The sequence below is a fragment of the Artibeus jamaicensis genome, unplaced genomic scaffold (genome assembly GCF_021234435.1).
Source record: "Artibeus jamaicensis isolate MK-2021 breed Jamaican fruit bat unplaced genomic scaffold, CSHL_Jam_final contig_729, whole genome shotgun sequence".
NCBI lineage: Eukaryota > Metazoa > Chordata > Mammalia > Chiroptera > Phyllostomidae > Artibeus > Artibeus jamaicensis.
In genome coordinates, this window is record NW_026521939.1 from 1,816,594 (window position 1) to 1,830,415 (window position 13,822).

Below are 13,822 nucleotides of genomic sequence, written 5' to 3' on the forward strand. Positions count from 1 at the left end.
GTAAAGGTTAAACATTAGTATTTAAGAAGAGGTCCTTGTACAGAGACCTCAGCTCCCTGTTCTATTTGGTTGCAGAGAAGGAGAGTAATGGATAGCTAGAAAAAGGTATTAACATTTCCTCTGCATTCCCCTCTATCTCTGCAGAAACTCGATTAGTCATTCAACACATTCTTACTGCACATTTACTAAAGGCACCACATAGCAGAGAGGCTAAATCATGGGTTTTGAAGGCAGGCAGAACTGGGTTTGGGTCCAAACTCTGCCACTTGCAAGTATGACCCTGGACAAGCTATTGGATCTCTCTAATCCTCAGTCTCCCTGCCTGTAAAATGGGGTTAGAGAACATATTTTTCTCTGGGGCTACATGTAGGAAAGGCTTGATGAACTCATGCAAAGAATACTTAGTTTTGTACCTAGCATTTGGGAAGTGCCTAAGGCACCTGAGCTCCCCATCCCAGGTTCCGCGCAGGGGCTGGGGATACCATGGTGAGCACACACAGATAAGAGCTTCATGGCTAAGTGGGGGGCTACAGATAACTCTGGTAGCTCCAGTTTGTGAGGTGTGTCCAGTGGGGGGTGGGTAAGGTGATTTGATGGTACACAGTCTGGGCACCTCATGGAGACCTGGGATGGTGGAATGGCGAGGGAATCACAGAAGACTTCCAGAAAGAAGTGATGTTGAAAGGAATTCCTAACCTTGACTGCCAAATAACTTGAGAGACTTTAAAAAAGCAAGCTGGTTTCACTTGTTTGTGCAAAAGTTCTTTCCTTTAGCATTTTCATCTCCAGGCTGCTAACAGGGTCAGGCCTGCACTGCCTCTCTCTGCACGAGGTCTCTGTTTTGGGGACCCTGGGTGACTTGTCTCTGCCTTGTCCTGGGGCAGTTCCTGGGCAAGATACTCACAGGAGCTGAGAGGAGCATCATAAACTTCCGTGTCACGGAAGCGGGTCCACCCTGCTCTCCCCGGAGGCTCCCAGAACTGTAATAACCTGCTGCTGATCTGTAACATGGGCTCGGTAAATTTTGCTGGCTGAATAAAGGGGATAATTTAAGTATTCTCAAATATAGTATTCTATTCAGCAACCTGAGGAGGCAGGAGAAGCATCTAACAGCCCATTGGACAGGAAGGAAGTGAGGCTTACCAGAAACAAGTGCCTTGTCCAAAGGCTTTGCAGTTGATGCAGTGGGAGTGGGGACCCCAAGGGTCTTTTCAAGCACATCTGGTTCAAAGCCTTCCCCTAACTCACATTAGCTCACCAAAAGTGAAAGGACAGATGCCTCTGCTCCATTCTCCTTGCTTGAGGCAAAGACACTTTGCCCTCACTCCTGATAATCAACTGAACCCAGTGATTGAGGGAATTAAAATCTGGCTGGGGAGAGGACAGGCTGACCCTCATGCTCAAACTCAGAGCTCCGCTGCTTGACTTGTCAGTTCCTCAACTGCCTTACACCTTCTCCTACCTCAGGGCCTTTGCACATGAGGCACCCTAGGCCAGGATGTTCTTCCGCCTGCCCATCCCCTAGTTAACTCCTCCTCCCCTGCATCTCTAGCCCAACTAAAATCCAACCACGTGTCTCTGCAGAAGGCATGGCTGCGACTGCAATTCTGCATTTCTTTTGGATTCATGTGCTTTGCCTCTCATGTTTAACTGGTTGCAAACTCCGCAAGGACAGGGATTCTGTCTGTTTTCCTCCCAAGTGAATCCCCCAAACATAGTGCCCGGCGTAGACAGCAGATGCTGGATGAATCGCTGTTGAACGAGTGAAAGCTGATGGGGGCTGCGGATGAACATTTTCAGTCCCCAGGTGGTGGCTGTGCCACGCGGGGAGACTTCTGAATGCTCCATTCCCATCACTTTGCCCAGCACACGCAGGCCTCCCATAGCTCCTGGGAGCGGGGCGAAGGAGGTGGTCACTGAAGCTCAAAACAACTGTGCTGTCTTCCTACCCCATGAGAGTAAGATTGAGGCCTGTGATGTCCAAACACTGGCTATTCAAAGATGAATAAGCTAGAGCCCCTGCCAGCTGATGGGTGGGTCTGAGGCAGAGAAGGATAAACAATGGGGTGTGTTGAGAGCCAATGCTGTTGGCTCTACGGAAAACATGTAAGCCTGCTTGCTCCCCACCTTGCCAGGGTCCCCATAGTAGACCAGTGAACTCCTAACAGCTCTACCTGCTGCTGCCCTCACCCCTGATAGGAGCAGTCAGCCCTGATATGGTGAACACAGCAGCCGGGATCGATCCTGTTAATAAACATGTTAGATCAGGACCCTACCCCCACCTCCAAATCCCTCTGGGGGCTCTCCCGCCTCACCCAGGTGAAAACCGAACCTTTACTGGTCTGTAAGTCCCTTGCCTGCTGCTCCAGCTGCCCAGCCTCCTCACTGGCCCCTGTCATACCCACTCCATCCTGCAACCCCCTCCTCCTTCCTGCTTTCATTTTCTCCGTCTGACACGGGATCTTTTTTACTTTTTATATGCCAATGACCTGTTTCCCTTTCCAGAACGTCAACTCGATGAAGACAGGTCTCTGTTTGGTTCACTGCTGTTACCCCAGGACCCAAAATAGTGCCTGGCACCTGGCAGCCTCTCATTAAGTATTAGTTGAATGAATGAATAAAATCTTTATGTCCAAAGACGAGAAACCATTCCACGTGGAGGCAGCTTAGATTCTTAGCACATTCTTCCACAAGCCCAAACCCATTTCTGAGGATCTTGCCTCCACTGCTCTCTTCAGGTCATTTTGTAACAGCTTCTGACTTCCTCCTCTCTTTCCTTTCAAGCTTATGGCAATTCACCAAACGCCCCGCCTTCCTCTGTTGCAGGCTCTCCTCCCCCTCCCCCACCCCTCTCAGCGAGCTCTGTGAGGTGGTATCTTGTCTCTCTTCTCTATCATATCCCAGTACTTTGCACATGCCTGGCATGGGGGCAGCTGCTTGAAATGTGTTCGTTTCAAAGGGAGGAATGATGTTCACGTTCATTATGAGTTTCCGCGGGCATCCGCAAGGTTCTCCTAAATTCTCACTGAAGTGCAAAAAAGCAAGAGAATGTAACATCAGGGATTCATTGCTCATCAAACAACAGATACTTATTGAGTGTCTAGCATGGTGCCAGGTGCTAAAAGAATCCTGATTTTACTCTGACTTAACAAAAAAAAGAACCTTACCAATGGCGGCAACCAAATTATTAGTAATCCCAAATTGCCTGTAACATTCCTATCCACAAAGGCTGGCCTGCACTGTGTGAGGGAGGGAGGGGGCTGTGTTTGGGGGAGGGTCCCCAGGGAGGAATGGGTGCACGCATCTATGAACTCCAGGGCTAGGCCAATTTCTAAGCTGTCCCACTGCCCAGAAACTCAGGAGACTAACCCCATTCCCCAAAGCCTCCTCCTAGGCTTGGACAAAAGGGAGGCTGATTAGTCAGGCTCTAGGCCAAGGTGCTCCAAGCAATGTGGTCCGCAAATGCATGGCTATAAACGCACTCCCAAACCCCTACTCTACAGATGTCATTGTGAGCACATAAAAGGAAAAAGTCCATCTAACCATGATCTTCTTGTCTCAAATACACTTGGCTTGGGAAGCACTTATTTGTGCCTGAACTTTGGGAAAGGGTGAGCCCAGACGATGGCCAGGAAGGGCATTAATGACGCTCCTCCGGTGGCTGGTGTTTTCATCTTCTTTCTGCGCCTAAACCTCTCTGCTTTGCTTTCAGGCATGGCAGTTAGGGAACAAACACACCCTAATGACAAGTTTGAAAGCGAATGGCAGAACTGTGCAGCTGGCAGAACGTTCCTGGAGGAAGAAGAGGGGGTGGAGAAGGAGGTGGGAGGGAGGTGCAGGGGGCATTTATGATATTTCCTATAACTACCTATTTAGCTTTCTAAAAAGCCATGTGGGTGGCAGCTGCCTTTCTTTTTGATTCCCAGACTGACGGGGGGGAAAAAAAACACCATAGCGCTCTAGAAGGAAAAGGCTACCGAAATTGGCTTATTGGGACTCTTCTCCCCATGGAAGTCCATAGGGGACTGTTGGCCACAGCTGCCTGGCGCACTCAGTGGTCAAAGTTCAATAGACGACCTATCAGCTTGTGTGCTCTTTGTGTCCCTAAGAAACCCCAGAGCCCACGACACTGACTGATGGCCACCTCATCAACTCCACCGGCCAATCCTAACAGCTTCTACCTCCCACCATCTCCCCTCCCTGGGACCCCTGCAAGAACCTCCCATGACTTTCTTGTTTCCACTCCTTCCTTAAAGCTCAATCAGATCAGAAGTGGGACTGCTGAATCACAGGGTAGTTTCATTTGCAATTTTGGGTGAAACCTCCACGCTGTTTTCCATAGTGCCCGCACCACCTTGCACTCCCACCACGAGGGCTCGTACAAAGGGTTCCGATTTCTCCACATCCTCACCAACCCTTGTTGTCTTTTGCTTTTGATACCAGCCACCCTCATGTGTAGGAGGTGATATCTCTCTGGGAATGTATCCAGAAGGATCGAACTCATGACCTCAGCACTCCCATGTTCACTGCAGCTTTACTCAAAACAGCCAAAATAGAAATACAACCTAAATGTCCACTGACGGGTAAAGGGACGAAAAAATGTAGTGTATACATATGATGGCATATTATTCAGTCTTAAAAAAGAAAAAAATTCTGTATTTTGCAACAACATGAATGACTCAAAGACATTATACTGAGTGGAATAAATCAGACAGAGAAGGACAAACACTGAATGATTCCACTTATCTGAAGAATCTAAAAGAATCAAATTCAGAGCAGAGAGTAGAGTGGTAGTTGCCAGGGGCTGGTGGAGGGAAATGAGGTTCAATAGGTATAAAGTTTCAGTTGAACAAGATGAACGAGTTCCAGAGATCGGCTATACAACATTGTGCCTAAATACAGCAATATGGTACTACACACTTAAAGTCATATTAAGCCCTGATTGGTAGTTCAGTTGGTTAGAGTGGCATCCAGATATGCCAAGGTTGTGGGTTCTCTCCCTGCTCAGGGCACATACGGAAGTCAACCAACAAATGCACCCGTGAGTGGAACAACAAATCGATGTCTCCCTCTTTCTTTTTCACCTTTCCTCTCTCTCTAAAGTCAATACATAAAAAAAGATCACGTTAAGTGTTTTACCACAATAAAATAAAATAACAAACATAGAAATTTTAAACAATAGCACCGAGGAACAAAGAAAGTGAAATCAGCTTACATTAAAGCTCTGCTCAATTCCTCCAATGGTGCTCATCTCATCGAGAACAACCTTGGCGCCCCTTGCTGTGGCCCGGCCCTGGGATCCGACCCTTTCTCCTTCGCTCTCCTCCCTGTGCCCTCTGCTTCAGTCACACCGACCACCCCGCCACTGCTGGAGTACGCCGGGCTGATGGCTGTGTTTCCTCTTCCCTGTGACATTGCCTTCTACAGTCACCTACTAACATGCTGTCCTCCTGCCCTCTCGCCCTGCTGTTTATCTCCACAGTTCTCATCACACCAGATGGTGGATTGTAGGTCCACTGGTCCACTTGTCCTGTCTGGTCTCTCTTCCTAGGGCAGAACTCGAAGAACGTGGAGCTGTCCTGCTTCTCCCCTGCCCTCCCGGAGGCTCCGCCCATCTTCCATTAATGAACAGGGAGCCCTGACCTGTGCGGAGGTTCATTGCTAGCTACATCCCTAAGTCCCGGAATCAGTTTTGGTGCAAGCTCTGAGCTAAGCATGGTTTTTACATTTTTAAATGGTTGAAAAAAAAAATCAAGAGAGTAACATTTCATGACCCAGGAACATTATATGAAATTCAAATTTGGGTAATGATAAAGAAAGTTTTACTGGAACCCAGCCTCACTGGCTGCTTGCTTACTTATCATTTGTGGCTGCTTTCACGTGGAGCTGAGTAGTCGTGACAGAGCCCATATGGCCTGCAAAGAGTCTCATATCGACTGTCTGGCCCTTCTCAGTGTTCATGGAGCCCTGGCTCTGGACACTGAATGACATCTGTTGACTTTTTCTGGGTTCACCATGATCGGTCTCATTCTCCTTCCTAAGGACAGCCAAGAAACACCTCTGGGACCAGTTTTGCGAACTTCAGTGAACCATTACTGAGAGCCTCCTCTTCACTGGGCTTAGCGCACTCCCCGGCAGGAGACGAGAAATGGGCTGAATGGGTCCTCTGCGAGCCTGGCCTTCCGGAAAGCAAGCCGGCCCTACCCACTTGGCCGAGCCATGCGTGGATCAATTTGGCTTCAGCACACCACCCCTATTAGTGTGGCGCCTTTTTGGTTTTTCACAGCTGCTCCCTCATTTTATTATCATGAGCGATACAGCAAAAGACCTGGGAGAAAGCCATGTCTCTGGCCAACAGATGGGGAAACTGAGGCACGTGCCCTGGGGCATGCAGAGTGGCCCAGCGGATATCCACATCTCCGTATCCCTTCATGCCAGGCCGCCAGCCATGCTATCGTGCTCCTCGTGCTGTGCAGTCACCCCACTGCCCCCAGTGTGTGCGGATGTACAGGAGACAGCCCTTCCGCAGCTGGCAGTGCCATCTGCCAGTCTCTCTCTGTAGCCAGCAGCCAGCCTCTCCCCCACCACCTTCGTCCAGAACCCGTTTGTCCAGTGTCTCTGGCCTCATGCAAAGGCTGATGGGTAAAGACACAGACGGTTGCCTCTCTATCAGAAACCTCCTTTCTGTTTATCCTCACTCTGACCCTTGAGCCAACTTCCCCAGTCATGTTCAAATGCTTGCAACCCTACAGGCAGTCAGCTGATTCAGAGAGTCCTGCTCATCACTCACTGGAGAGCTGCCACCTCACTCAGCTGCTCAGGCCCCCAGCTCCTGCTAAGGCACAGCCAGCCCATCCCACCTCCCTGCCAACTGCTTTCTCCAAAGCGTCTCACATTTTTCATCTCTCATTCCTCACCTGGACATCTGAGCTGCAGTCAGTTTTATTGGCACAGAGAAGAGTGAAGAAGTACAGGAGGGACCAGGACAACCAGTGGGGCCTTTCTTTGGGACATTTTAACTCAAGATGGAAGGAGGCTCACGAGGACCGATGGAGGGAGCTTCCTAACGTATTCCAAATGTAATGAGGAGGGAAAAGTTGCATGGCCTCGCTCCTGGCACCAGAATGCCTCTTATAGGTCAAACAGTCTCTATTTGGAAAGACACTTTTTGGGAAAGCCACCTCTGCCCTTCACCCAGGTCAGTGTGTCCCCTGTGGCCAAGGTTCCTGGAGAAGGTGTGGTCTGGGAAGGCTTCCTTGAGCAGGTGACATTTAGGCTGTAATCTGGAGTAAAAAGAGGTGATAGCCAGGCAAGGTGGGATGAAGTGGGGGGCATGAGGCAACAGTGCAGGGGGCATGAGGGAATGCCCGAGGTACTCGGGGCCAATCCTGAGGAACAGAGTGAGAAAGATGTGGCTAGGCCATGGGAAGTCACCATGAGAGCAGGCCTCTTGTGCTTCCTAGTGCCCCCCTCATTTACGCTGCTACCATGCTCATCTCTACCGCTAAGAGCCAAACACATCTACTTTACCCGAGCTCCCTCTGCACCAAGCATTTTATACACATGATCCCATTCCAGCCTCAGTCCTATGAAGACAAGGTGTGAGGATCTGTGTCCACTTTACAGATAAGGAAGCTGAGGCACTGAGAGGGTAGTGTCCCGTGGCTAGTCAATACAGAACCAGGATTCAAAACACAGTGCTTGAAGATCTCTGGATGGAAAATGTCTTTTGCCAACCCAGGCCACCACTGGCCTTCCAGCTGACCTGCTTTCATTTCCATGAACCACTGGGAGGTCCAGCTGGTGTGACTGGTGGCCCTTGGGGGAATGTGGAGCCCCAGAAAGGGAGAGGAGGCCTAGGTAATCGCGGGGGTTGGGGGTTTGTGAAGCTGCCTGGGTGAGGAATGGCAGGGTGCACGGGGTTGGTGGCTTGGCTGCCACAGTGAGCGCGGGGTCTCTGGGAAGAATAAGGGCCCACAGTGGGGCCGGCCTGGGGGACTGACGAGGTAGAGCACCTGCCCCACCTCACGGCATCTCACTCCCATGGTTGCTAATGGATAGTCAGCAGATCCCGCCTTTTCTTGTAAAAATGGGTCACTATTCCAGCTGCTTTTTCTAGGAGGTGGAGAGTGAAGTGGACAAGTCACATATGCAAGGACTGTCTTCACAGCAAACCATCTCCTACGGATCTAGACTCTTCCTTTTCACTGAGCGGTGCTGGGCAAGGGGACAGGAAGCACTGGGGGTGGGAGAAACAGGACTCTTTTACAAAAGTCAACATTTAAAACCTATTTTCTTTCTTCTGAATTTTTCAGACCTCAGGCCAAGAGAAACTGTTTCCTTAATTATATTCAACTTCCAGCATCATATTGGCCGAAGTTTGGGTGATGGTGAGCTCAGCAAAACAACAAGCACAGTGTGTACATCTGTGTGCATGCATGTGCGTATGTATAGTTACCCCACGTATCAAATTTCTCTCCCTTCCCACTTCCATTTCCTCATTTAGCAGGAAATAAAAGGACCACTGGGCTGGAGCTCAAATCCTTCCTAAGCAGAGGGAAATCCGGGTGTCACAGTTTCCAGAAAGGGAACACAATCTCTGTATGGGGTGTAATTACATCTTAGCTTTCTGCAGAAGAATAGTTTATGGCTTAAATGCTATTAATTGTAAGCTGTTTTGTTCCACGGGAACTTATTCATTGATAACTATCCAATTAGGGTTATTTTGCAATTAGTCTATTCACAGTAAATTTATTGCAAAAGGGAGAGGCTATGGTGCAGCAAATTAAAGCATTGCCGGGGCTGGGTGTGCAATGGCTCTTAAATGCCAATCTTATTAACCAGCTCAGAGGTCCCGGGAGGCTGCGCCACCTTAGCTGATGCAGCAAAGGCCACAGGGAAACCCCAGTGGCAAATGCACATTGAAAAACCACAACAGAGATGACTCAGTACGGCCAAGAGAAGCCTAGGAGCCCTTGGTCTCCACTGGCAACATCCACACTGTTGTTCCCCATTAACGCCCTCTCTTACTGCAACCATACTGATGACAGAGAGATACAGAAGTCTACAGGCTGAGGGACATCCCTGAGATTTGACAGCCTGAGCTAAAGAGAAACCTTTAGTCCCTGAAGAGGGAGAAGCTCTGGAAAAGGATGCAGGCTCTAAAACCCGAGCTCTGATACTAGTTCTGCCATCTACTAGCTGTGCTCCTCTAGCCAAGTATGAAACCTCTTTAAACCTCTATTTCCTCACAGACAAAATGGACTGATAACTGATTTACCTCATGGGGCTGGTGTGAGGATTCACTGTAATGGAAGGGGCAAACAGTGTCAGAGAGCACAGTAGTCCCCTTCATCCAAGACTCCCAGTGGATGCCTGAGTCTGCAGACAGTACTGAACCCTATATATATTCTCTCTCTATATATACTCTTCTCTATACATATATACTTACAATAAAGTTTACTTTATAAATGAGGCATGGTAAGAGATTAACAATACCTAATAATAGAACAGAACAAAGTACTGTGATAAAGGTTATGTAAATGTGGCATTATTAATGAAAATCAGGGTAACTTGAACACAAGCAATGTCCTATCAAGACAGTAGATCTGATAACCCAGATGGCTACTAAGTGACTAGCAGGGAACACACACAGTGTGGATTCACTGAGCAAAGTGATGATCCGAGTCCCAGGCAGGACGTATTGGGCCAGTGTGAGATTTCATTATGCTACTCAGAATGGCGTACAATTGAAAACTTATGAATTGTTTATTTCTGAAATTTTCTACTATTTTCAGGCCATGGTTGACTGCAGACCTCAGGTTTCTGAAACCTGCAGAAAGCAAAACTGCGGATAATGTGGGACACTATTGTATACAGGACTGGTATCTAGCCAAAGTAAGCAATCTACAGTCCGCGGGCCAAATCCAGCCTATTACCCATTTTTGTAAATTCAGTGTTACTGGAACATAACCAAGTGCATTTGTGTGTATATTGTCTAGGGCTGCTTTCGGGCTACAAAGCACAGTTAAGTAGGTGTGACAGAGACTGCATGGCTCACAAAGCCTCAAACATTTACTCTCTGGCCTGTTATAGACAAAGTGTTATGACCTTTGGTATACAGTGCAAGCCCAATATTATTTTCTCGGAAGAGCAGTCAACTCGGATTCTATCACTTTTTGCCAGGCTATGCACTGATTTACAAAACATTTGGAAAATATCCCTCTCCACGTACTTATTCCTATGCTCTGTGTGCCCATCAAGAATAAAGATGGCCCTGGCTGCTGTGGCTCAGTTGGTTGAAGTGTCTTCCTGTAAACCGAAAGGTCACAAGTTCGATTCCCTGTCAGTGCAAACGCCTGGGTTGTAAGTTTGGTCCCAGATGGAGGCACGTACAAGAGGCAACTGATTGATGTTTCTCTCTCATACTGATGTTTCTCTCCCTCTCTCTCTCCCTCCTTTCCCCCCACTCTAAAATCAATTAGTACGTCCTTGGGTGAGGATAAAAAAATGGTAAGAATAAACATGGGAACCATTTGGACAACTTAGATAAGGTGTTAAAATGAAGGGAGAAATGAACTTTAAAAAATAATCTTTCTATTTAAAAGAAAGTATTCTATAGGTACACATTTACTACTAAAAAACTAAAAAAATACAGATAAACTCAAGTAAAAGTCGGCATTGTCCCCACTGCTCCCCACCTGGGGGAGGGAAACGTGACGAGCTTGCCCTATGTCCTCTAGGCCTCTCTACATACTGAGCACACATCACTGCTCCCTAACTGTTCCAAATTCTTCATTATTCTGTGACCAGCAGTAAGTAGAGAGTACCTTTTTGAAATGAAGAGGCTAGAATTCTAGCTCAAGTTCAGCCTCTAATTAATTGGGTGACTTCAGATAAGTTTCCTTCCCTCTATGGGCCTCACATTGCCATCTGCCCAGTGAACAAACGGCATTAAGCTTTCTCTAGGGGACCTTCTAGTCTGCTGTTCCTTGGGAGCCATTCTCACCACGGACCTCCCTTCTGCATCAAGAAAGACGCAGGAATACAGAAGCTGCTCAGAGTAAAGAGGGCGCCTGGCAAAGTCTTCCTTGTTTGGCTTCTAAATCCACCAATGTCAGGGGGACTGAAAGCCCCCTACCTCCCCACTCTGCCATTGGGGTCAGCTCTGCAGTTGGCTTTCTTGATTCTCTGGCCTTTTGTCTCAACGCAGGAGGATGCAGTGTCTCTGTTATACCTCCAGTCTCTCAGAGCAAGAGATCTGATTTATCACTGGTCACCAGCACAGGGCAGGAGTGAGGGAGAGAGAGGGAGGGAGGGAGGGAGGGAGAGGGGGAAGGAGGGAAGAGAAAATGAAGAAGAGAGAAAATATGGAAGGAAGAAAGGAAGGAAGGATGGAAGGAAGGAAGGAGTTTCAGATGGAGGATGGGAAGGTCATTTTCCAGAGCCTCCAAAGTCAATGCCACCAATTAGAAACCTTTCGAATCACATTCAATTATAATAATACCTATGTCAATTCTAATCCCAATATTCTGCTGAGACAGAAAACAAACTATATTAATATAGTCAACTCACCTTCTATAGCTTCCATATGAGCCCTAATTTCACCATATTCCATCCTTTGCAACTAAAGCTATAATGAAAGATAATTTGATTCTGAAATACTTTTTAAAATATCAGATTTCAGAATTCAGGGAGTCCCAAACAAATCAGATCCTGTGTCCTGATTCGGGGTTTGAAAAACAGGGTGGTCATTCTCAGCAGGTCTGAGAACGTGAGCAGAAGGGGACTGGGAAGGAGGATGAGTTGGAAAGGAGGTGCTGCTCCCAACCTCGGGGGCTGAGCTTACCTTCCAGGGGGCAGAGCCGAGTCACCTTCTCTGGCATCAACAGCCCGAGCTTGTGGCGGCAGTAGGTCTCCCCGATCTCCTGGCGGCAGTGTTTGGACTTAGCGCGAGACAGGGCAGAGATGGCCTCCTTGCCCGAGATGTCGCACTTGGGGGGCTGGTCATACTTGAGCTCAGGGGAGCTACCACCGCTTTTCCTGGTGTGGGGCTGGCCGGGGGCATCTTTGCCACGGCTGCTGTTCACTGGAGCTCCCTCACCGGGAGGCAGCACTTCGTTGGTGCCTTTGCCTGGGAATGAATGTCCCCTCCCCTTCTCCTGCTGTAGCTTTCTCTTCAAAAGCTCCTTCTGTCTGCTTGGGGGCTTCTTTGCCAGCTCAGGCTGGTGCTTCTGCTTTTGAGTCCTTGGTGCGAAGTTGCTGTTGTCCACATTCTCAAAATCTTTGGGGACCGAGTTCTCATTGTTGCTGTCTGTTCGCATTTTCTCTTTTGGCCGGTGAGAGAAGTAGCCATCCTGGAGAATATGGGAAAGAACCAGGGAAGAGAAACTTTACTGAACGGTCACACCAAATAGGCTGGCCTTTGGAGAGTGCAGCACAGGTATGCAAGTCTGGGACCTGGTTTTAGGCCCTACCTTTGCTACAAGCTTAACTTCAGGTAAGACTTTTCTCTCTGGACCCATTTTTCCCCCAAACGCAGGGCATTCCAACTAAAAAACACAGCTTTGCAGGCAATAAATTGCAATGACTATCAGTCTCAATGCTTGTTATTAACCATACCTTCCTTTCAAGTAAGTTTCTTTGATTGTCTCTGCCATTGGATTATGGACATTTGGTTCCAGCTTCCTTTTTAAATTTCAGCAGACAGTGCTTTGATGGTTTATTTAAGGGCTGGCAATGCTGTGTTAAAGTTATAAAGGGAGAAAATATTGGTAGGATATAATATCCATTCCATTGCCTTTAGGATATCTTCATAGATCTACGCCCATAAGAGGAATCAGACAGAGTCACAGTCAATTCTGAAGGAGAGACATCACTGGGTATTTTGAAGGGGAATGCACCTCTCACAGAATGATCCTTACAATGAGTCCCAGGAGACCTGCAAACTTGTGATACCCTTGTGTTTGAGCTTTGACTCCCGATGTCTGTATGTGGGGCAGACTGATTAAGTCACCTGGGGGTGACTCCTCTTCTAGCAAGTTGGCTGACTACTTGGCGGTCCAATACCCACCTGCCATTGGTTTTTGTGAAAGAACTTTTATTGACACGTGGTGATACCTGTTCACTAATGTATTATCTAGGGCTGCTTTCATGCTACAATGGCAGAGGTAAGCAGCTGCAATAGAGATGGACTGGCCTGCAAATCCTAAAATATTTCAATCTGGCCCTTTAAGAAAGAGAACGTATGTACAGCCCTCTAGAAATGTGAGTTCAGAAGCCCCTGCCCCCCGACCCCTGGGCTCGGTTTAGTTGGCTGTGTCCTCAGTGACCCCCTCTGGAGAAGAAGCCATATGTGGCTCAGCCCCTTCTTGTCTTTGCCCCATCAGCATCAAGCACTGATTTCTCCTATTTGGAAGAGGCTGGAAGAGTGAGAGCAAACACTAAGATCCCTCATGGCCACTCTGTAAGTTGAATATTGCTATTATTTTCATTCCATTCCACTACCCACTTCCAAGAAGCTGCAGCATCCTTTAGACCCCTAACCCCCTGTCCCCTAAAGCACTGAAGCCGGCTTTGTACCACAAGATCTGGCTCCTTTCCCATCTATTCCTGCCCAGATAAATGGATCTGGGACAGGCATGTCACCTGCAAATAGCCTTCTTACGTCTAGCTGGTGGCCCATCAGGTGGCAGGGAGTCACGAAGAGGGAGAGAACAGGAAGTAGGAGCCATGAAACATCAGAAGCCTGAGGCAGTTGGAGCTGGGGGGTGTGGGCAATGGGAATGGTAGGAGGAAATAAAGAGATGTCAAGGAGGGAGAG

General features: G+C 48.2%; 1 protein-coding gene across 2 annotated transcripts in view; it reads right to left on the minus strand.

The window, feature by feature from the left end:
• The window catches only part of XYLT1 (xylosyltransferase 1), a 302,373-nt gene that overhangs the window by 124,753 nt on the left and 163,798 nt on the right, over positions 1–13,822 (minus strand). For both annotated transcript variants that reach the window (XM_037153120.2, XM_037153119.2), the window contains one exon: positions 11,849–12,356. In XM_037153120.2, coding sequence (XP_037009015.2) covers positions 11,849–12,356 — 508 coding nt within the window. The remainder of the gene's footprint in view (positions 1–11,848; positions 12,357–13,822) is intronic.